Source organism: Peromyscus leucopus, chromosome 3, assembly GCF_004664715.2.
Source record: "Peromyscus leucopus breed LL Stock chromosome 3, UCI_PerLeu_2.1, whole genome shotgun sequence".
In the NCBI taxonomy this organism is placed as follows: Eukaryota; Metazoa; Chordata; class Mammalia; order Rodentia; family Cricetidae; genus Peromyscus; species Peromyscus leucopus.
This window is the reverse complement of record NC_051065.1, coordinates 108,031,285-108,055,182: the sequence shown is the minus strand read 5'-3', so window position 1 is coordinate 108,055,182 and position 23,898 is coordinate 108,031,285. Positions and strand designations below refer to the sequence as shown.

The following is a 23,898-nucleotide window of genomic DNA, read 5'->3' as shown; positions in this document are numbered from 1 at the left end:
TCCTAACAGCTGCCCAGTTCTCCAGGCTCCAGCACCTTCTACTACATCACCCATTACCCGAACTAGAGAAAATTATACTCTTGCAATGAAATTCTTCTTGATTTACATTCTAACATTTCCACAAACCTTTAGGGTTATCAGTAAATACTGACTTTCATTGACATAAGCTTCTGGAGTCTAGAAGTGACTCATAAAGTCCAGTGAAAAGTCTGCACTAACTTATTCCTTTCCTGTCCTTTACATTCCACTCCCATCTCTCCAAGATGCCCAGATGCCAGGGTGTGAACCTGGTGGAAATATCCCTAAACAAATCCCCCCTGGCAATATCCTGAGTTAGGCCTCTGACCCCCCTATATACACCTCCTTCACTGTGAGCTATGTTAGTTGAAAGTGTTCCCTGGCTGCCATGCCTTTATGCAGAAAGTCCCTCCTGCTTCAACACCAGCTTTCAGGGTAACTGTAATGAGAATGGGCATCCCTGCTATCAGGGTTCGAAGAACGTGGCAAAGGTTATAAGGAAGGAACAACTCAGCCTCTGGACAAGTTAAACCTCCAAAGACCAAAGAAGAATCATCGACTATAGTGTGTAACAAGAATATGAATGAATTTCAGATGATGATCACACACACAAGAAAAAGGTCAGCCAGTAAGTGGGATATAGTGACACATGACTTTAATCAAGCAGTGGAGAGGCAGAGGCAAGTAGATCTGAGTGTTTCAGGCCAGTCAGAGCTACATGTGAGAGAGAAAGAGGGAGGGGGAGGGGGAGAGAGGAAGAGAGAGAGAGAGAGAGAGAGAGAGAGAGAGAGAGAGAGAAATAAAGAAAGAAATCAGCAATAAAGCAAGACACTAAAAGGGAGAGAATTTTTATCAGGTGTGAGGCTGGTTTCAATGAGCTTCAAGACCACTTCCTACTCTGTTTTTCAAAACAGGGTAGCAGGCCTGGAACTCATTATATGGCCCAGACAGGCTCCGGTCCCCTTATTCACTTGAGATGAGATGCTAAAGTCTGTTTATTTCTTGGCTCTTTTTTGGAGGGCCCGCCACCCAGCTCCCAAATAAATCACACGGAGGCTTATTCTTACTTATGAATGCCTGGCCTTAGCTTGGCTTAGTTTCTAGCCAGCTTTTCTATACTTTAGATTATCCCATCCACCTTTTGCCTCTGGGCTTTTCCTTTTCTATAACTTCTGTAAATTAACTCTTACTCCGTGGCTTGCTGTGTAGCTGGGTGGCTGGCCCCCGGAGTCCTCCTCCTTCTCTGGCTCCTAGCTCTCCCTTCTTCCAGTTTTCTCCTTCTATATATACTCTCTGCCTACCAGCCCCACCCCTATCCTTTCTCCTGCCTTGCTATTGGCTATTGCTGTGGATATTGCTCTGTATAAATAAACACTGACTGGCCGGTAGCCAGACAGGAAGTATAGGCGGGACTAACAGAGAGGAGAACTGAGGGAACAGGAAGGCAGAGAGGGAGACTGCCTGGAGCCGCTGCCAGGACGAGCAAGATGTAAGGTTCCAGTAAGCCACAAGCCACATGGCAAAATATAGATTAACAGAAATGGGCTAAATATAAGAGTAAGAGCTAGACAATGATAGGCCTGAGCTAATGGCCAAGCAGTTTAAATAATGTAAGAGTCTGTGTGTTTATTTTATAAGTGGGCTCTGGGACTGGTGGGATTTGGTGGGACCCGGAGAGAAAAGCTCTCCAGCTACAGCTATTCAGCTCTTTATTAGACCATCAGGTGTTTTAGACAGGCACAGTAACACAGCTTCACAGAGTTAAAGAAATGTAACATAAACAAAAGTAACACACCTTAAAATAATATTCTACAGCAAAGGTCCCTTTTACAGATGGTCTTTGTTGGTATTCAAGACCATACTGGTGTTCACTCTGATGCTTACAACCTTTGGAGCAAATGGCATACAGGAGAACTCAAAGACAAATACCCAAAGGTAATCCTCAGTATGTGGAGCCACTCAAACAAGACATAGGCCAGCTCCTCACCACAGGCTCACCTCTCTTGTCTGCAGTCATTGGGGCAAATCCTCGCCCCACTCTCTCCCATTCAGTGTTGGCTCCCTTTTTCCAAGTTTACAAATGTATAAACCTCAAAAAGGCTACTTACTCAAGTTTCTGGGCTCCACAGTCCAAACTCCTATCATACCAGGTCACTTGGCTCCTTGAAGACATTAAAAATTGTCCACCTAGGCATGGTAGCAAGACCTGCCAATAGCCCCAGCTGCTCAGAGGCTAACACAAGAGGATAACTAGGGGCCAGGGACTAAAGGTCAGGTAACAATCTCAAACAAAACAACAGAACTAAACAATAAAACCCTCAAAATTCCTAGAACTCCTCTAATAAGTGAAGAGACTATTGACACAGACCCTACCCCAACTCCAACAGAGTTCTCATTATACAGCCCTGGCTGGCCTGGAACTATGTAGAGCAGGCTAGCCTAGAATTCAGAGATACACCTACCTCTGCCTTTTATGTACAGGAATCAAAGTCCTGAGCCACCACCACAACTGGCTGGGTCTCTTCTTTAAGGTATGATTGACTACAGGCTGACAAGGAGTTAGATAAAAAAAATAATTAGGGGAAAACTGCAGCTGTACATTGGTAGCTGTGTCTCCTATTAAAATGCCCTTTGTGGTTAAACAGCCTTGAAGCTTCAACTAAGCTGTTCTTGCTATATCAGAAACTAAGGTAACAGAACTTTCCCCACACATGTACATGAAGCAATGGTCTACATCCTCAAAAGATCTGATATTATAGTATCAATCGAATTCTGATTTTGACGGCTCCAGCTTTTGGAAAGAGAAAGTCCAAAAGGAAAAGCCACCATACTTTGGGAGGGGGGGAAAGGTTAATTCACTCTATGAATATTCTATCACCTCATAAATATTCAGGAAACTTTAGAATTCACAGTGCAGAACAAACTGGGCTGCAAGTCACTTTGGGACAGCCTATTACAATCTCTTTGATAGTCTTTGCTTGGCTTAACTTAAACTGTCTCTTGAAACATCCAAAAGAAAGAATTAAAACTGTGACTACTAATATTATTAAAAAGATACTGCTATTTAATTTCAAATATTTGTATCTTTTTTTTTTTTTTTTGACACAGGACCTTATGTAGCCCAGGCTGGCCTCAAACTCTCTGTGCAGCCAAGGATGACAATGAATTCTGATCCTGCCTCCACCTCCCCAATGCTGGGATTACAACACTACACCAGGTTTATGCAGTGTTAGGGATGGAATTCGAGGCTTCCTGCATGCTAGCTAGCCCTTCCTATTATATTATATACAAATATTTTAGTTACCAAATTTTCCAATGGAAACTTGACATTATAGTTTGTAAAATTTGCTTTTCACTTTGGTAAACAATTAAAAGGAGATCATAGCATTCATCAGTTTTATCTCTGTAAAAAAATATGTTAAAAGAATGTCTACTGAAGTCTAATTCAAATTCCCTGAAAAGTATAATGGGCATTTTATTGCCGGTTGTGCCAACCTAACTGCCAAGTAAGCATTCCTAAAAAGGAACCAACTAAATATGCAGTACTTAGTTATCAGCAGTATCACTTAGTTATCAGCAGTATCACTTAGTCATCAGCAGTATCATCAATTAACAATTGTCAGGTATTCTGCTAAGTACTAGATGCATAATGATTTGCAAAATAATTCCGCCTGCCTAAAACTGATACTGTACTTGTGAGGCTAGACATTAATCAAGCAATCACATAAGGGAGTAATTACCTAGTGAGATTAAAGCTATAAGGAAAAGTATATAAAGAATCTGTCCTAGAATGGCATTAGGAACCAAGGAGGATGTCCCCGAGAAAGGCAAGCTCTAGCATAGACCTGTATGACTAGGGGTCGGGGAGGAATATGAGGGGCAGACATTTGATATCAGGGTGAAAGGCCTGGAGAAGATGGTAAGCCACACTGTCAAAGATGGTGGGCCAGTGAGTTAGGAGCAGAGAGAACTAGAAGGCCCAGGGATAAGAAAATTATGACAAACATCAGAAAGGTTTCTGGAAAAGGACTTCTACCACTACTGTAACTTGCAAATTATAAAGCATGCCATAGTTTTATTACTACTACTGGGTCCAAAGTTTTCTAAACAAACTTTTAGATTGGGCACTAAACGCCATCTGAAAACGGTAGTCAAATCCCAGTGCTTCAATCCAGGGCCTTTGCTCCTACACCATGCTGTCTAGGCCAATGTCCTGAACAGATAACTAATTTTCGTAATTTTTGATTCAATACTTACTATAAACCAGGCACTATAAGCTCTTTATTTACATAAACTCATTTAACCCTCAATTCTGGAGAAGGGTTCTATTGTTCAGATGAGAATACTAAGCCTCAAGCAGCTAAGTAACTTGCCCCAAATCACACCGCTTAGTAAACTGGGCTATTAATCACAACGGTTAACTTCTATTTTGTATGCATCCAGAGATAGGGAGAAAAGAATTCACACGTATGCACTAACGGGCACATATTTAGGGATCCATGTCTTAGTCATCTTCGTATTCCGGCTAGAGTATTAGTGGAGCTGAGCAAATATCTGGCAGCTTCAAAAGGACATAAAAAGCTGACAAAGGCTTTAAATCTGGAAGCAAAGTAATTTTCTGAGGCTCTCCCTCCAGACCAGGCATTCATGTCCCAAGCCTTCCCTTCCCATGTTCAGGCTTGCTATCTGGGACCTGCTCTTTCCCTGACCTCGATTCAAACATCACCTTCTCAGAGAAGCCTGCCTTCCTCGTCCTCCAATCTAAACTAATGCCCTCACAACTCCTTGAGCACATCATCCAGTTTCTTCTGAGGAACTGACCACCCTCTGAGCCCTTGAAACACACACGAGGCCAGCAGCCAACACTCGGGGAGAGAATGGCTCCTTGACCAGCTGAATCTCCGGATGTATCCCTGGTGCCTAAAACTAAGTACATCTGTGTTTTATCAACGAAGGGACGAGAATCACCTCAAGTTTTCCACTTCGGCCGGTTCCATATCGTATTTTTCCACATCACCATTTTGGAGCTGGGGCTGTCACTCAACGGCAGAGCCGTCCCCAGCACCACAGTAAAAAGAAAAAAAAGCATAAGCTAACACCACCATTTGCAAATCACTCTGAGGCTCGAAGCGTAGCCTGCACTCCATTTTCTGCGACTAGCCCCTCAAACAATGCTGAAGAGAGAGGCGCTGTTTGACAAAAAACGCCTGGGGTCCCAATTCCACCGGCTGAAACTGAGCCCGCCAGAGGGGCTCCGTCCAGAACCGTGAGCAAAGGGCGAACCCCGAAGAGCCTCCGTGTGCCGGCGAGCTCTTCCTCCCAGGCCCGCGCCATGGGTTCAAAAGGCATCGTCAGCCTCGCAGCCCCTCCGAGACCCACGGAGCTGCTGCCTTGCAGAGTCCCGCCCGCCCGGACCTCACGCCCCTCACCAGGGAACCCCCGGGGACCTCCCTCTCCCGCCTGGGCCAACCAGCACGGCCCCGGGGCGGCGCCGGCGGCCGCGGCCCTCCGGTCGGGGGGCGATTGGCCAGCGCGGCCGTCACTCACGAGGTCGCGCCCTGCCCACGCCTCCCTCCTTCCCACTCCACCCTCCCAGGCAGGGGAAAACGGCGGTTGGGCCAGGGTGGCAGCCAACGGCAGGCGGGGAGCGCCGGGGTGAGGAGCGGGGCGCACAGGAAGGAGCGGGCCGGCCGGGCGCGCGCAGAGGGGAACCCGGCCGGGCCGGCCGGCGGCGCGGGGACAAGATGGCGGCGCTGGCGGAGGGCCAGGCGTGAGGCGGGGCCGCGGACCTTCTCCCCCCCCCCTCCGCCCCGCGGCGCGCGGCCGGCCCGGTCAGGACAGCGGCTTCGCAGGGCTCGGCTGCGGGCGGGGAGGGGAGTGGAAGAGAGAGAGAGGGGAGGGGAGGGCGCGGCCCGGCCCACTATGCAAAGCGCCGCCGCCGCCGCCGCCGCCACCGCTCCGTGGCAAAGGTAAAAGGCCGCGTTCGGCCTCCGCGGCCTCCATGGCGGCGCAGGCCCGCCCTCCGCCAGCGCCGCGGCCCCTGCCCGGCGGGCTCGCTCTTACCTCAGGGTCGGGCGCCACAAGAGCCGCGGAGCAGGTCCCGTGTCTGCGGCGGGCGCCCCCGGCACGGAGGGCCAGGCGCGGGCCCGGGCGGGCGCCGGAGGGCAGGAGCCTGGGGGGCTCGGGCGGCCGGGACGCCGCGGCGGGCCGGTGCAGAGCGGGGCGGCGGGCCGGGCCCTGGCGCCGCCGGGGTCGCGGAGGGACCGCGCTTTGTTATTGTTTTTGTCAGTGAAAGGTCAGAGTTCGTGACCCCGGTGCCGCTGCCGCCGCCGCCCGCGCGCTGGGAGGAGGAGGGCGAATGTTCCTCTTCCTCTTCCCGGCGCCAGCCTCACCGCGGCGGCGGGGGGCGGGCGAGCACGCGATTGGTCGAGCGCGCGCGTGCACCGGAACGCCGCGGCGGCCGCCGGAGCTGAGGGCCGCGGGCCTGGGCCGGGCAGGTGCCGCGGCTCCCGCAGGCTCCCCTTGGCTGGCTGGAGAAGCGGCCCGAGACTGGAGCCGAGCCCGGAGGTCGCAAGTGGGCCGTTTCCGGGGAAGGCACTGTGCCCCCCGGTACCTTCCTCGGGATGGGCGGCAGATTTTGTGTTTTGGAGCTCGGACCAGGCAAGTGTTGCAGATGCCCCGGTCCCGTTTTTTTTTTTTTTTTTTTAAATAGCTGCTCAACCTTGGAGCCCAGCCTTGAGGGGTCCCATGCCCCTCCCCTTCGTGATTTGTGTAAAGCAGCTTTGGGCTCGCACTGATGGCATTCTGGAACGCCTCTGGCCCCTTGATCTCACAACTTCTGGGTTCTGTTTCTCAAGTTAATTTCGAGTGGGCTTGGGAAGGTGCCGGCATTCCTCGGTGCCTGCCTGCAGTGTTCAGCCACTCCCCTTGGTTACTGTGCTGTGTAGATTGGAGATGCTCTACCAGCTAATTACCCCTCTCCCTCCTTGCTCATTAGAAATAAATGCTTCAAGATAAATAGCCAAATTTTTGCAATACTCATGTAGGCTTTCATCAGGGTGACTCCAACTCTGAGTTTTCTGCCCATAATTTTAATAGAATTTCTATTTGGTGACACGTATTTTAAACACACTCCTCTGCTCTCCTCCTCGCCTGGGAAAGTGGGGGGAGTATCTCTGTGCCCTACAGACCCTCGAGCTGGAAGGAGCCTCCACGGGATCTGATGAAATGGCAAGGAAGTTTTCCTCATTTATAGGACATGTGACCCAGAGAGCTCAGTGGCATACCTGAGGTAGCCCACATATAAGTCCTTTGTAAAATCCTTGTAAATATGGAATGCTCTGTTATATACTTTTCCAAGGATTTAAGTTTGTAATACTAAATAATACAGATATAGTGTAAAAATTCACATTAAGTGAGATTTTGGGAGGAACATTACAATTGTACAAGATTTACAAATAAACGATAATGGCTGCACCTATCTTGGCTTGTAGTTTTCCTTTTCTTCAGTTAATATTCTGGCAATTGCACCGTTCTTAAACTGCCAGTTAGACGCAGGAACTGGAGCCCACGTTAAGTAACCAGCCCAATGCAGTAGGCACAGTAAGCAAAACCAGGGCCTTTACCAGCCCTTTTGAAACTACTCTTAGTGAAGTTAGCCAGGCTTCTATTGATCACATTTGCAGGAGTGTTAAGTAGCTTTTTGGATAAATTGTAGCAACTTTTCTCTTGAAAATATCACATGGACACATCTACACAGATACATTGTTAGCTGGTAAAAGTTTTGCTAGCTGGGTTCAGCAAGGCTTTGTAACACTTTAATACATTTTAGAGTCACACACAAAATGGCACCATGTAAGGAGGATTATGTTATGTTAGTTATACATTTACCTGTGGGTTTCTGTTAGTAACCATCCACATTTGAATTTGTAGTGCTTTTATTTTGAAACAAGGTCTTACTGTGTAGCACTGGCTGACCTGGAACTCTGTATTTTAAAAAGGTGTGGTGGTACACTCCTTTAGTTCCAGCACTTGAGAGGCAAAGGCAGGTGGATCGCTGAGTTCAAGGCCAGCCTGGTCTACATAGTTCCAGGACAGCCAGAGCTATGTAGAGAGAGACCCTGTCTCAAAAAAAACAACAACAACAAAAAAAAAAAAAACTCTCACAGAGTGCCTCCCGAGTGCTGGGGTAAAAGGCCTGCTTCACCTTTGCAATGCCGTTAACATTAGTTACCAGCCTTTAATATAAGGTTTTTCACTGGGGTGTACTTCAGAACTGCCGACTGTTTGTTCTGAAGCAGTCAGGTCACAGCGTCAGTTGGGGCTGGCAACAGTACTTCTCTTGAGCACCACAGAGAACACTGATGTATCCCAGGCTTAATCAGTGAACTCATTGCTCAAATGTATGATAGGTAAAACGATTTTTTAGAATGTGTCCCAAATTGGCCTTAAAACTCACCGTGTAGCTAAGGATAACCATGAACTTGTGATCATCCATCTCTGAAGCACAGGAGTGCACCACCATGTCCAGTTTAGGTAGTGCTTTGGATGTGCCCCAGGGTCTCTCTTCCTGGGGTGAAACAGTAATACCAAAAGCAACTTGGAAAGGTTTTATTTGGCTTACCCTTCTGTATCACAGATCATCAAAGGTGGTCTGGATAACAGGGCAAGAGCCTGGAGGCAGGAGCTGATGCAGAAGCCATGCAGGAATGCTGCTTACTGGCTTGCTAAACCTGCTTTCCAATAGAACTCAGGACTACCAGCCTTGGGGTGGCACTATCCCAATGGGCTGGGCCCTTCCACATCAATCACTAATTAAGAAAATGCCCTACAAGCTTGCCCAACCTTATAGCGGTATTTTCTCAATTCTTTTTCTCTCAGAGGACACTAGCTTGTGTCAAGCTGACTTAAAAACTAGCCAGCACAGGATGGAACCCAGGGCCTAATACATATTAGGCAAGCACCCTTCCAATTGAGTTTCATCTTCAGCTCAAAATAAAATTGTTTAACCTTTCAAGATGTAGTTTAGAAGATTTTTTGTTTTTTAAATTCTGACCATTTCAGTAGACTGTTCTGTCATGGCCTGGGGCTCTGTAGGGATGTGTGAGACAGCACAGTCTTGGATGAAGGTTATCTGAGACTCTGCCTGTCCCTCAGCCATGGTAACATAGTGTGAGTGTGGAGGCTCTCCAACAGCAGTGCGTGACAACGACGATTTCCATGCTGTCCCATCGTTACCAAGGACCTCAGGGAAACCAGGTCCAGTGATATTCCTGAGCTGCCATGTGAGCCTGGGTCTTCTGACTCCATGCACAGGGCTCTGTCCATGAGTGGTTTTCAGACTCGTGGTCCCCTGAGTAGGTCTTTTTCAAGGTATCAATATAATGCGTGGTCAGTGATTGATTATCTGTGGCCTTAAGAGCAGGAACGGTAACTGGTGTTTCCTCGTTGAGTCTAACATGAACACTTCCCATTCGGTGTTACTTTACACCCACATGTAAATCAAAGTCCTGACTAAATGAACATCAGTTAAGCTGCTTTTTAACAGACTGCCTTTGTGACAGTATAGGCGGCAGCTTCAGGCCACAGTGCAGCTCAGTGACAGGGGCCTTGCCTAGCAAGCAAAGGGTCCCAGGTTCTCCCCCCAGCACTGCAGGAAGAAACGGTTTTCCCTTTTTTGTATCGTAAAGCTGATAGTGCCTGCATTTTCTTAGAGGGAAGCCTTAATAATTACCTTTCATAAGCATGTAGGGATGTCGGGTTTTCTGTACTGGCTTATGCTTTATTACTATGTAGTAATCATTTCAAAGACCTAGCTTCATGTTGCTTGTATAATTGTTACATGCTTGCAAAATAAACATGAAGCTCGTGTAGATGTCATTAGGCTTATTGTGGAATTAGAACAGACAGAATGGATAGCAGCCTGCGTGTTCCTGGCCTGTTTATACTGCTTCATCTTACAACAGTCTCGTGAAGCGTATGGCATTGGCCTGTTTTTACAGCTGGAGAGGCCAAGGCCCCACACAGGGAGGATGATTTCCCCAAAGTCACGTGTTGGCAAGCGAAACACTGATAGTTATTTCTGCCCATGAAGACTCTGAGCAAACTGCCCCCACCTTCATGTTTTTGTCAGAGTTGGCCTCTGTCAAGGCTACCTGGGCAGGTCACAACTTCTATTTGAATAGCCAGCCTCCTTTCTTAAGGTAGATGGTGGCTCCAGAATACAGGGACATGGGAAATGTAGCCCCTTTGTGAATTGTTTTGACCTGGGCTTCCCAGGCCTTTCAGGAGGGGGTGAGGATGATTTCCAAGTTACAAGTTACATTTGGCTCAGATATCTTAGAGCCACAGAGCTTGTTTTTGGAGGAGGCATGAATCTTGAGATTCTAATGGAAAAATAGATTCCATTCTCAGAAAGCTGTACCTGCCCTTGGTCCCCAGCTCTGAGATCGAGGGTGGTTGTGAAGTGGTTTTGTTTTCTTAAATGTTGTATAACTAGGAAATCAGTGAATGGAGCATCCCTCTCTGAGTGGTACAGCTCTAGCAGTGAGTTTAGGCGGAGTATGAGGCATCCAAGCTCCCAGAAACACCTGTGACCTGGTCCCCAGCCTCTTGATTTCTTTTCCATAGAAAAACACTTGCTGCTAAGTGAAAGTACAGTTGCTTGTCTTTGTGTAGGGAGCAGGGTTCTGCTTCTCCTTACTGACCTTGGGCTAATGTAGCAGGAATCTTAAAAGTTCTTATTAATAAAATCAAACCTGAGGCGAATTATTGGGGTCCATGCTGGTAGATCAGAGGGACAGAACAAGCCACAGCTATCTCACCTCGCCGGATCCTCAGCTGGTCCTGTTTCCTCAGACTGGAAGCTTCTGTGTCCTCATCCCAATGGTTCTCAGCTGAACTGCTGCTGGAAAGCCTGAAGCTTAACCAGCCACATGCTTAACCAGCCAAATGCTTCTAGTTTCTGGTCCTCACGCCTTATATATCTTTCTACTTTCTACCACCACTCCCTGGGATTAAAGGCTGGCTTTCTGGGATTAAAGGTGTGTGTCACCATGTTTGGCTATTTCCAATGTGGCCTTGAACTCACAGAGATCCAGAGGAATTTCTATCTCTGGAATGCTAGGATTAAAGGTGTGAGTGCCACCATTTTCTAGCCTTTGTATCTAGTGGCTGTCTGTTCTCTGACCCCAGATAAATTTATTAGAGTACACAATATTTTGGGGAACACAATACTACCACAGGCTAATCCTGCCTTTGGTCCTATCCTGGCCTTCTGATAGGCCTGTGCCTCAGTTCTGAGCCTCTCTAGGGGCAGGGTCCTTTGCATGCCCCTCTGGTATTCCCCTCTGCAGACACACGGGTAATATTTCTCCCCTGCTAAGTCAGTTGCTGGGATGTGAAGTGCTCTTCCAAAAATGAATTGATATTTTCTGCATTCCCCTCCCGTCACCCTCTGGATTATGTGTTTATTCATCTGTTGTCTTTCCAGTTTGGGAAAGGAGCCCAGAAATGCACATTTTCTGGTTCTTGCTGTGCAACACCCAAGTTATATGGCCTCAAAACCAACAGTCACCTTTCTAGCAACTTACAATCTGGACTTCTAGGATCAGATATGTGATGGCTGGACCTGGAGTCATCTGCGTCTGGCTGATGCTGTTAGTGTGAACACCTCCAAGTGGCCTCTGTACATGGCCAACTCCATCACAGCACAGTGGATTCAAACTCCATATCACTTCCTCTGTTTGTTCCTTCCTGAGGCCGTCACCAAGGCCTTTCCAGTTCAAGGCAGGGAATAGGATTCCACCACACTAGAGGAAGGTACTCTAAGTCAGGCTTCTCTGAAGGAACAGAACTGATAAACGAATATGTATGTGGTATTTATTAGAACGGCTTACAGACTATGGTCCAAGTAGTCCAACCATGGCTGTTTCCGACAGGCCAAGAACCAGGTAGTTGTCTAGTCCATGAGACTGGATGTCTCAGCAGTCCAATCTGCTGCTGGAGTTCCAGAAGATTCCTTATAGTGTGAATTCTAATTGGTCTTAATAATAAAAACCCAGAGTCAGATATTGAGGGTGAGAGCTGAAAGATCGGAGAAGTAGAACATTCAGCCATTAGAGAGACTTCTTACCTCTACCAAAGCCTCAGACGGAAAAGGCCAAGCTCCTGTCTTATCACTTCCTCTCTCCAGCCAGCCATATCACTTCCTGTTTCCTCCTCCCAAGTGCTGGGATTAAAGGCCTGTGCCTCCCAAGTTCTGGGATCAAAGGCATGAGATCTGAAGTGCTGGGATTAAAAGTGTGTGCCATCACCACCTGGCCTCTAGTGGCTAGCTCCGCACTCTGGTCTCCAGGCAAGCTTTATTTGTTAGAGCACAAACAAAATATCACCACAGTTCCTAGAGACTGGTCATCAGTCTATGCTGGAATCCTGGAGAAGAAGTTTTAATTCCAGCAAAGGGATGCCTCAGCAGCAGGCTAGATGAGCTTGCCAGTGAGAGTGAGGGCCAAGGGCAAAAAGCAAAAACTTCCTTCCTCCATGTCTTTGTATGTGGGCTGCCACGGGAAGGTGGGGCCCAGATTTAGCATGGGCCTCCCCACCTCAAATGATCTGTTTAAGGAAGTCCCTCACAGGCATGACCAGCTCCTTGAGTTTTAGCTGATTCCTACTGTAGTCAAGTTGACAACCAGGATTAGTCACCACAGGCACAGATCCAAGATAAAGAACACTTGGGAGGGATCACGGTAAGCAGCTGTGCCAGAACCAACCATGTGTTCAGTTATCTTTAAACAGAGGACCAGAATGGATTTTCCAGAACTCAGAACTGTTCTTCTAAACCATGTGAAGGTCCCCACAGTCTAGTGACTGTAGGGTGATGTCAGTGACCCTGACTGACCTGACTCCATACAGCCTTTCTGAGTGTCATTTTGGGGACTTCCCTGCACTCTGCTTATTCCAAACTACCCCAGTTCCTGAGCCTGCCACACCCTCCTTGCTACTCCCTCTCCTCATCCTCCTGTCTTCCGTATAGACCTCTTTCCCTGTGAGGCAGCCCCCTGCTTGGTCCAGGCTTGCACAAGCTCAAACGTTTTACCTCAGGATGCTCCTGGCTATCCCAGGCACAGTGCAGTTACCTGTCTCCAGGGTGACTTCTCTGTGCCTGTTTGTGTTTGCCAGCTCAGAATCACTGGAAAGAGTACCTGGGTATAACCATGTTGCGAGTTCCTCGGACTCCTGTTAGCGTGGCATCCACAGAGCTCAGCACTCATTCACCCTCTTCTGGGGCCAGCTGGACACTCCAGCACTCAGATGCAAGGTTTATCATGCAAAGCCTGCTTTCCAGCCAACTAATCCTGGGATTGAATATCTGTATTTTTCGAGGCCCCGGGTTTCAACATTAATTTTTATTTGTCTGTGAATGTTTTCATTATGATGCAGGTATTAGGATAGTCAGCATTTATTTATCAGCCAATGGTCTATCGGAATTTCAGTCAGCAAGGGTAATTTGTCGACTAACTGAGAGTTAATGAGCATTAGCTGAGGAGGATGCCCCTGGCTGGGGAGGGTCATCTGGCTGTCTTGTTCCAGAGTCACCAGCACTAGTGGCAACACTAGAACCAGCTTCAAGTCTGTTTTTTGCTGAGGTCTCTTGTGCCTTCACCACCTGACAGAGGATGCTTGTGGAGAGAAGCAGTTGGAAGCACCTTTGTACGTGGTAAACTGAGGCACTCAAAAGCTGCATCTCAACCCAGAGTCCCTGACTCAGTCACCTTCACTGACAGACTTTGAATATGTGCCATGCTAGATCGAAGTCTGTGTACATGTGCATGCGCTGGGGATTGAACCCAGGACCCTGTGCATACTTGGCACAACCCCATTGGCTAAGCCACCTCTCCACTCCTTTAAACAAAAAACTTTTGAGACAGGGTCTGATTGTGGAGCCCAGGCTGACCTTCAGCTCCTGACCTTCCTACCTCAGCCTCCCAAGGGCTTGGATTACAGGTATGCACCACAACAGCTGGATGAAAAACTATTTTTTTTTAAAGATCAACTCTTGTCAGGTAGTGATGCACACGCCTTCAATCCCAGCACTCATGAGGTAGAGGCAGGCAGATCTCTGTGAGTTCGAGGCCAGCCTGAGCTACAGAGTGAGTCCCAGGACAGGCTCCAAAGCTACACAGTGAAACCCTGTCTCAAAAAACCAAAAAAAAAAAAAAAAAAAAAAAAAAAAAAAGGAACATCTTTGTGGAACAGGTGATGGGATGATATTTTTAAAAGAAATTAGTGAAATCATTTCAGTGAGAATTAGTATCATTTTTCACCAGGCCCCACAAAGTAAAATCCAGAGTCACACCAAGTAGTCATATAGCTTTATTTCTAAAAACTGTTTAATATTTTGCCCACAAAAACTTGCATAATTATATATGTTGTAATAATCAAGCCCCATGCCTTAGGGCATGACCAACTATCCACATAGCAATGTAGAAAGTCATTTATTTAGAGTAGCTCACTGGACATCTGTGGATCATAGTGTCCATCTGTACACATTGGACATAAGGGCCTCAGACTAAGTTATTCCCAGTCCCCTGCACATTTCTCTTGCAGCTCACTGCTCACATTTTACTCCAGGACAGGTTTAGAGACATCAGTGCTGATATACAGACCTAGAAAATTATAGCTGAATCTTCCTGCACTTTTCCCTCTAAGTTCAACTTAGGAGAGAGTATGACTTGACCATTTCAAGGCCTCCCCTGAAGATGAAAGTACACTTTTGTTTGGCTTGGTTTTCATTGTTAAAGATAGGATCTGGTGATGCCTCTTCCTTGGCTTCCCAAGTGCCGGGACTAAACACACACACCACCATGCCCGGCTCAAAAACATTAAGATTTGCAACACTCATCTACTGGATAATTTTTCTTATGTATAAAGAAAAGGTTAGATGTCAGCGTGTGGCACACGCCTTTAATCCCAGCACTCGGAGCAGAGCTAGTGATCTCTGCAAGTTCGAGGCCAGCCTGGGCTACCAAGTGAGTCCCAAGAAAGTCGAGAAGCTACACAGAGGAAACCCTGTCTTGAAAAACCAAAAAAAAAAAAAGATAGAGAAAAGGTTAGGATTTCCCTGTATTACTGCAGAATATGTCTCCTGATCAAAAGAACCTTTGTATAGCTTTACTATAAATTTAAATTTCTCAAAACTGTGTTACACAAACAAAAAGAATATAAGACCGGAAACTTTTGGGGGTTTCTGGGGATGAGCATCTACTGATGAGTTATATATCCAGTCCCAAAATGTGATGACCACAGTCCATAAGTATCAATACATTTTACTTGAATAATTACAGTAGATCATAGCCAAGGCTGTTGGTACAGGTCTGTAATCCTAGTTACCTAGGAGGTTGAGGCAGGAGGATCACAAGTTCAAGGCCAAACTGGACAAGTAAGCAAGATCTTGCCTTAAAAAGTTTTCAGGGGAGGCTGGGGAGCTAGAGAGAGAGGTACAGATGAAATACTTGCCTAATGTGCACAAGGCCCTAGGTTCAGTCCTAAAAAAAAACACTCAGAGCTCTGAGAGCGGTACAGATGCGGCCGCATGCGCACAGCGCGTCACACACACACACACACACACACACACACACACACACACCCCTACATGTATCTTACAAATACATGTGCATTGTACATATAATCAAAGCAAGAAAATTAATAGATTAGCCCTGAAGGACAGTGGAGGCACACAGCTAAGTTGTTTTTTCCTCACATGTATGTGTGTCAGGTGGAAACATGGCACCCAGCTGCAGCACCCTTCTTGACTTCTTCCTATGGATTTACTCCACAGAAGCCTCTCCTCTGCTCCTGTGGAGGGGCCACCTCTCCTTTCCCCACTGGTCATGTCCAGCAATTCTAACAGTGTCCGAATAAGGACAGGGTGAGTCTGCCAGTATTCTGCTCTGGAGACACTCCACCTTTTCTAGTCTAATGGCATTGAAGTCTGTACAAGGAACTTCCTGTGATCACCAGCCTATCGTGTCAGTGGCCAGGGGGCCACAGGGAGTGTCTCTAGGAGACAGCTGGCTTAGCAACACCTTGATTCCCCTGTGTCCATGGCAGTTACAATAGCACGAGGAGACAGGAGCTTTATTGTTTTTGAGGACAGGGTCTCATGCAGCCTGGGCTAATCTCAGGCTTGCTCTGTAGCCAAAGATGAATCACTGATCCTCCTGCCTCTAACCCTTGAGTAGGATTGTGAGCATGTGCCACTGCGGCCAGTTTTGCGGTACTGGGAATCAAATCCAGGGCTTCATGCATCCTAGGCAAGCAGTCCACTAACCGAGCGACAGACAGACAGACAGACAGACAGACACACACACACACACACACACACACACACACACACACACGATGAATTCTGAAAAGTGCTCACAGTCTTGCCTCATACAACTGACACCTCTCCTGCTCTGCAGCATCCTTTTCCAGCCCCCTTGGGTCTCACCTTTCTTCTGTGCGTCTGCATACACACTGCTGGCAGAGGTACTGCCCCCACTGGCAGCACCGCCAAAGACAGCTAAGATTTCACTCAGGGCTCCCAGGCAGCTTAGACACTGCCCTTCTTCCTTTCCGTTTTCTTTCCATCCTGCTGATATGCAGAACCTCCAAATGTGTGGGCTGCACCCTGTACCGACCTACCAGAGAGGGAATCCCAAGGGTTGGCCCTGTGTGTGCTACCAGAGGATGCCCAGGCCATCCCAGGCCAAGCAGGCTTGCAGGAAGACCGACACAGACCAGAGACTTCCATATGAATCCTGAGGCAGTGCCCCAGCAGCTCCCTGCTTTGGTTGGTCCTCTCAGGCAAATTTGGCCCATTGCAGATCTGTAGTATCTCTTCCCAAGGCTTGCTGCTCCATCTTCTGTGAGTCCTCAGGCCACTGTGGTGTTCTGTGAACAAGTATACTGTTCTGTGTGGTGAGTGGGTATGTCCACTCCCTTCCCAAACCAGACTTGTTAACTCTTAGAACACCTTTGATCACAGCCTTCAGACATTTTTTTTTTTCATGCATGTCACAAATTTCTAAGGGTCTGAGAACATCAAGTGGTAGATTTATGGGTTTGGGGATTTAGCTCAGTGGTAGAGCACTTGTCTAGCAAGCACAAGGCTCTGGGTTTGGTCCTCAGCTCTGAGAAAAAAAATTAAAGCTAGGCATGATGATGCATGCCTGTAGTCAAAACTAAGGCAAGAAAATCACTTGAGCCTTGGTGTTCGAGCCCAGCCTAGGCAATATGATAAGATTCTGTCTTAAAGAAAAGTAAAGAGAGGGCATTTTAAAAAGCACATTTACTTTGGGTTTTAAATATCTAGATTTCGAGATGCAGTTGAGGTAAATCTTGGTGTTTTGGTTTTGGTTTTTCAAGACAGGGTTTCTTTGTGTAGCTCTGACTATCCTAGAACTCACTCTGTAGACCAGGCTGGCCTTTAACTCACAGAGGCACGCCTGCCTCTGCCTCCCAAGTGCTGGGATTAAAGGTGTGCGCCACCACTGCCTGAGATGTTACTTATGTTAAATGTTACTAGAAAATAGAATTGTATTTGATAACATCTTGGATTATGTCCACAGATTTTATATTATGTGATGAAATGTTGTGGTTTTTTAGATGACTTTGACCCTCTGCAGCTGGGTTTTTAGTCCTGTTCAGAATGATTCATCTGTGGGCATCAGAAAGTTCTCTAGCCTCCACTCACACAAGTCCAGAGAAGCACTATGGAAGCGACCATGGCAAGGCTCTGTTTAGGGCAGATGGCAAGTGTGAGACCCTGGGAAAATGACCCAGTTCACACCCCTAGGCTCCTCATCAGCAAAGTTCAAGCAACAACAGCATCTGCTTTGCTGAACTTTTGGGGAGAACCAAGAGGCCTAGCAAGTCAAGGCATTTGGTACTTCCAGTTGCTGAAAATCACACAGACCTCAGTTGCTGATGGTTGACAGTTGTTTGGCTAGGAACTATCAAATCAACCCCTACAAGACACTCAAGCAAGCATCTTACCGAGGATCCAAATAACTGACCTCTAACTATTCTATCACAGATCATCCCCAAATCCATGGCAAGGCACAACCCTTGTATGCCTCTAATCCAAACTGGAGTATTCTTCCAGAAAAGTTGGCCCAGAGGGTGAATAACTGATTCTCTAAGGACCATCCCCCTCCAGCCCCTACTGACAGGTGATATTAGGCACTTTTCCATCACTATAACAAAATACCTAGAACCATTAACTTATGAGGAAAAATGGTCCTCAGCTCCGAAAAAGAAAAAAAGAAAAAGAAAAATGGTTTAACTCACAGCTCTGGAGGAAGTTCTTGTCCAAGATCATGGGAACTTGTGGTTTTGGGTCTTTGGAGAGAGGCCACTGGATAGCAATGACGAAGCCCAGAGAGAACAAACTGCTCAGGGTCAGGGAGCAGGAGAGTAAGCTCCCCTCCAGGAGCTTTACCCACCCCCCATACCACAGCAGCAGCAGCACCCTGTGGACTACACTTTGGGGGGACATTCATCCAAGGCATCCCTGGGTCTGTGCTACTCTCGGTGGTCCTCAAAGACTAGTCCGATGGCCAGCAGACAACAGGGGTACAGGGAGCTGGATGGAGCTGCTGAGAGCATGCTAGCTCCAAGAAGCAATGCTGGCCTTCCTTGGTGGCTATCCACGGAACGCCTGTAGTCCCAGGTGTGGGGGCAGTCAGTCTCTGGGAACCACCTCTGACACTGGATAGCAAGTCAGAAACCCCAAAGGAACTCGCTTCTGGTCCTTTGGGAACCTGCTATTGTCAAGCTGGTTTCCCACTTGCTGAAGCCAATGTGAGACCTATGCTGAGAGCAGGGTGAACACAGCCGTCCCCTCCTGATGGTGAGAATTCCAAAGCCACAGGATGCAGGCCAGATCAGTTAACAATGTGTCAACTGCGATAACCAGCCCATTGGTGGCCCTGTTCCTTTTCAGGAAGCAACCTGGGTTGCACGCTTACGCCATCAGCCTCAGAGGCCTCAGTCTGTGCTAGGGCGTCTCTGCTTAGTGACATTTACAGTCAGAAGCTGGATAAAGAAAGGATATAGAGTAACCAGTCATGCCTTGGCTGCTGGCCCTCACACCTTCCTGCATGGCCATGCTCCGAGATGGACCATCATCACCCTCCTCCTGGGCCTCCCCCGGATCATGCCAGGCAGAGTTTGTCTCTGGAGATTTATCACCACCAGGAAAACTCAGAGCTTATTTCTGACACGTCAGAATTCTTGTTAGGACCAGACTGCACCCTGGCCAGCACTGCCGTTTCTGGTGTGCTTTAGCGACAGGCATAGACGCCTTCCCACTTCTTCAGACCAACGGAACCTACCGCAACCGCAGTATGTGGGAATCCATGAAGCCACGGCTCTCCTCACTCCACCCCCAAGCAAGGCCGCCTGTTTTGAGCAAAGCCTCCATGAAGCAAGCAAGGCCATGCTTGAAAGGTTCTTTAAGGTATGGAAGATGGAGGGAGAGGGAGCCGATGGACAGGGATGGCAGCCTCACTGCCACCACTGTCCTGTCACTGTCCTGAGAAAGAGGAAGGTCTTCCTGTGATTGTCCTCACCGTGTCTGAGCAGGGCATCTGTGGATGGACTTTCGTTACTGTTCAGTGTGTGCCTGTCTCCCCAGCTTGCAAGACACTGCAGAGATCTTTCTGTGACAGAAGAGAACAGTGGGTTCCCCAGCGGCTCCGGCGAGTGTCCAGGGTCTGTGCTCTTAACTTCCTGGGCTACATACAGCACAGCCTCTCCTGGGATAGGCGGTGCAGTGCAGGGCTGCTCCGTGCAGGCTACTCCGTGTGGGGCTGCTCCGTGCCTGCAGGAGCTTCAGGCACATTGTGTGGCATCGCAGCCCGGTGTTTCTGCACCGTGTGGATCCGGGGGACCAGCATGCCCTCAGATCTGGTGAGGTAGCTCATCCTGTGATTCTGGTCAGACTCAGTGGACAGACAGGCAACGTGGGTATGTGAAATGGGCTGGACACAAGGGCCACTGAGAGTGGTCAGGAAGATGTTAGCCTGAAACCAGAACACAGAGAACTGTGGGAAGAAGAGGTGACAAAGGTCCAAACAGGCAGGGCCTGGCCCAGTCACTTAGAAGGTGGGGACTGTCACGGTGGACCTGTCTGCTATATTTTATGGGTAATCCAGGCATTTTTTTTAAAAAAAATCAAGGTGAATATCTGCACAGAAATAAAAACCCCACTTAAGTATCAGATATCAGATGTTATAGGGTAAAAATTGCCAGCGTATGGGTCAGCCTCAGAGTCCTGGCCTAACACGTGTGAAACTCTGGGTCTCATAACCAGCACTAAATAAACAAATAAATAAATGCAATAAAAAAGAGGTCCTCAGATGACTTTCAGATATACTATCTATCATACTTAGAACTGGAAAAGGACACTGGGCAATGACAAGGCACATCAGGGACCCTCCCACCGCCCGGACAGCAGCAGTCCAAGTGTCCCAGTGGGCACCCAAGATGGCAGCAGCCCCGGGCACGCACACTGCGCTGTTCCTGCGCACACATGGGGACTCCTGAGAATGTGTAATGCACCCATTAGGCCTATGGGAAGTTCTGACTAACAGAGTGGAACGCTAGACTACAGCAACAATGATTGGAAACTTAGACACTCTTATTTCTGGAATTTTCCATTTAATATTTTCAGTCCACAGTTGACCTCTGGCAATTGAAATCACAGAAAATGAAACTGTAGCAAAGGGGACTATAGTACTTGAGTCCTGCTCCACTCTGTAAAGGTTCATGGGTCTCGGCCCAGTCACATGTGAGTGACTCTGAGAAGGATCCTAGGGTGGTGACAGTCTCAGAAGTTAACAGGAACACCTCTGGCCCATCCAACCTGAATTATTAATTATGCACTGACTGCAAAAAAACATTTAAAAATAACTGAAAACTAGAAAAAGAAATCCCTGAACATATTTAATGTAAGTAAGTCCTTGAGATGGTACTTTAAAAAAAAAAAAATCCTTTTTGTGGGGGAAAGACAATTAAAATTTTCAGGAAATGATGAAAATTACTTCTTTTTTTTTCAGTTTCAGTGAGAATGAGGAGGAATCCTGTCCCTCCCCCTATGTTGTATAAAAATCCATCCAGCATAAAACCGCCCAGCAAGAGGCGGCTCTGCCTCAGGTGCCCAGAGGGAGGTGGCGCTCTTTGCCTTGGGTGTGCAAAGCATCTTCCAGCTCCAAGGTGGCTCAGCCTAGGTGTGCAAAGTGTTCTCCAGCCACACAGTGCTTCTGTACTGCTCACGCCACTTCTCTGCCCAGACCACTTTCTGATGACCTCCCTTCTCTCTTCCTTCTTTACTGCTCTCAAAAAGTAAGCTGGCATGGGTGATACAGCTCAAGGACATGTGTCACAGTGAGGACGAACTCCCATCAACAGCGTGGTCAGCGTGCACAGTGTGTCCACAGGAAGGCAGATGAAAGCCGATGTAGATCTTCCGTCTTTAAGGGATCCGTGCTGCAGTAGTGGGCAGCCCTGGTGTGGTGCTGAGGATTTTGGGAGGGAGGGAACCACTCGCCTGCCAAGCTGTGGCAGTTCAGGCAGCAGGATCTTAGGAAGGGAGCATGCTCCCCTCCTCCTAGCCTGGCAAGCCACAGCAAGGCTGCAGGAGTCAACTTTCCACAGCAAGTGAGTCCCTGGACCCATCTGCGGCCAACTCCCGTCCATCTCTCGGAAGATCTGGCACAGCAGGCTGCAGCTCTACATGATGGTAAAGTGCTTCAATGAGCCGCTGTTTTGTTCTGGCTGGTTCCCACATCAGCTGAGGCACCATATGGACATTGAAGAAAGTGGAAAGTGGTCCTATTCGCCAGGAGTAAAACCAGGAAAAGCCAGTTTCTACTAAAAAGCCCATGTTGCTAAATGTCCTTTTCTCTTGGTTTCCATGTCTTCAAGGTACTAAATTTTAACTCACTTTTAGATAAGAGTACAGTTTGTGATGGGGGCTGGGAAGCATGGAGGCAGAAAAGAAGAGGTCCATAAATATCCCTCAGGGTTCCACCTGTGAGGGCAAACAAAGGTCAAGCCCCATGCAGAACCCACACGTGCATCCAGATGAGCTGAAACCAGGAGCAGCTTCTGGAAGGGTTCCCACATTAACATAAGAGTTTGTTGTGAGTCCATGCATCTAGTGACTGCTATAACACGCTGGCGTCTTCCATGGCCTCCATCCACCTGTGAATCAAGACAGCACTGGGTATCTATGGGACTGGACCAGAGCCCTGCTAGCCTAAAGCCCAGGACTGTGCCCTGTTTGTGTCTGCTTCCCAGACACATTTCCTGTATTTATAAAACAGCCTGGGATAGTGTAAAAGCTGACTGAACCAAGGCCGGCCCATATAAAGCAATCATGAGAATCTAAGTCTCATGGCCCAGAATATGAAGGCCTGCAGTTATTCTAGAACCACCCCACCCACCCCCTCACCCCCTCCACTCCCAGCCCCACTCCAGGGGCCTGAGTAGAACAATGCAGGGCAACACCACATTTCTCTGTAAGACAGAAGACTAGCTATTGCTGGTACCTCTGAGCAGAATTGCTGTCCTCTGCTTTGAAGCTATAAAACAGGGTTTTCTTGTGGTAAAGGTGAAAGACAGGTCCTGCTTCATTGCTGCCGGCCTCCTTTTCCGGGGCAATAGTAAAACCCAGTAGAGGGATGCTCTCCATGGCCACTTTGTCCTGCAGGGGACAGAAGGAAAACCTGATGTTAAAGCCACACCCATAACCCTCCATCCCCCTAGGGTCAGGGAACATCATAAAAGGATGGGAGAGGAAAAAAATGAAAGAGCTGAAGGATGGGGAGAAGCACTGTGAAACACTCTTCCTGGACATGGCATGGCCATATCATAAACTCCCTGCAGCTGTGGTCCCCTGTACAGGGTCAAGCCAACAAAGCAGCATCTAACAGGTGGCACTAATTGGATTCAATGTGTCACACACACACACACACACACACACACACACACACACACACAGACACACACAGACACGAAGGCGGGAGGGAACATGTTGAGGACTGCGTGGAATAATCTTTGTACACTGTAAATATGTATTACTTTGATTGGTTAACAAAGAGCTGACTGGCCTACAACTGGATAGGAAGGGATTGGGCAGGAGAGCGAGACTAGGAAGAAACTGGGAAGAAGAAGGGCAAGCCAGATGCAGAGGAAGCAGGATGCATAGAAAATGAGGTAAAAGGCCAGGAGCCACATGGTAGAACTTAGATAAGAAATATGGGTTAATTTAAGTAATAAGAGCTAGCTAAGTAATAACAAGCCTAAGCTATTGGCTGAGCATTTATAATTAATATTAAGTCTCTGTGTGGTTATTTGGGAGTGGGCTGGTGGGACAGAAAACTCCACCTGCAGAGGGGCATTGGGAGAGTGGGGAGTGGATAAGATTAAGATACATTGTATAAAAATGTGAAATTGTCAAATAATAAGTAAAATATTTTTAAAACCCACACCTGTATCAGCCCCTAATATTGATCCTTGCCTCCAGAGAAAGATCGTTTCTGGGTTGGGCAGACTCTGATCACCCTTGCTTCCAGCCAGGACCAATCCAGGAAAGGAAAGGGACTTAACAGGTTCTCACAGCAAACTAGGACTAGACATGGTCAATGCCATTATCTTTTAAATGCTCTACCATAGACAGAGAAAGCAATGCCCCAAGATCACACAGTGAGCATGGAGGAAGAGCCAGGATTTGAACTCACAGCCTTCCAGTATTCTTCCAGCAGACTGTAGTAGTCGATGACTTAGTGTCCCAGAATTTGTTCTGGTAACGCATTTGGTACACATTTCACC

General features: G+C 47.8%; 2 protein-coding genes across 5 annotated transcripts in view; both read right to left on the bottom strand.

Moving 5' to 3' along the window:
• Positions 1-6,417, bottom strand: part of Nr2c2 (nuclear receptor subfamily 2 group C member 2) — an 82,495-nt gene extending 76,078 nt beyond the window's left edge. For 2 of the 4 annotated variants that reach the window (XM_028854982.2, XM_028855003.2), the window contains exon 1: positions 6,082-6,417. The gene's annotated coding sequence lies outside the window, so the exon portion shown is untranslated. Of the gene's footprint in view, positions 1-4,986; positions 5,757-6,081 lie in introns of those variants that run through there. The other 2 variants (XM_028854994.2, XM_028855009.2) reach the window with 1 other exon arrangement.
• A 14,285-nt stretch (positions 6,418-20,702) lies between these two features.
• Fgd5 (FYVE, RhoGEF and PH domain containing 5) overlaps positions 20,703-23,898 on the bottom strand; it is a 98,869-nt gene continuing 95,673 nt past the window's right edge. Inside the window, 2 exon segments of the mRNA XM_028854940.2 lie at positions 20,703-22,269; positions 22,617-22,771. Coding sequence (XP_028710773.1) covers positions 22,233-22,269; positions 22,617-22,771 — 192 coding nt within the window. The 3' untranslated portion in view covers positions 20,703-22,232.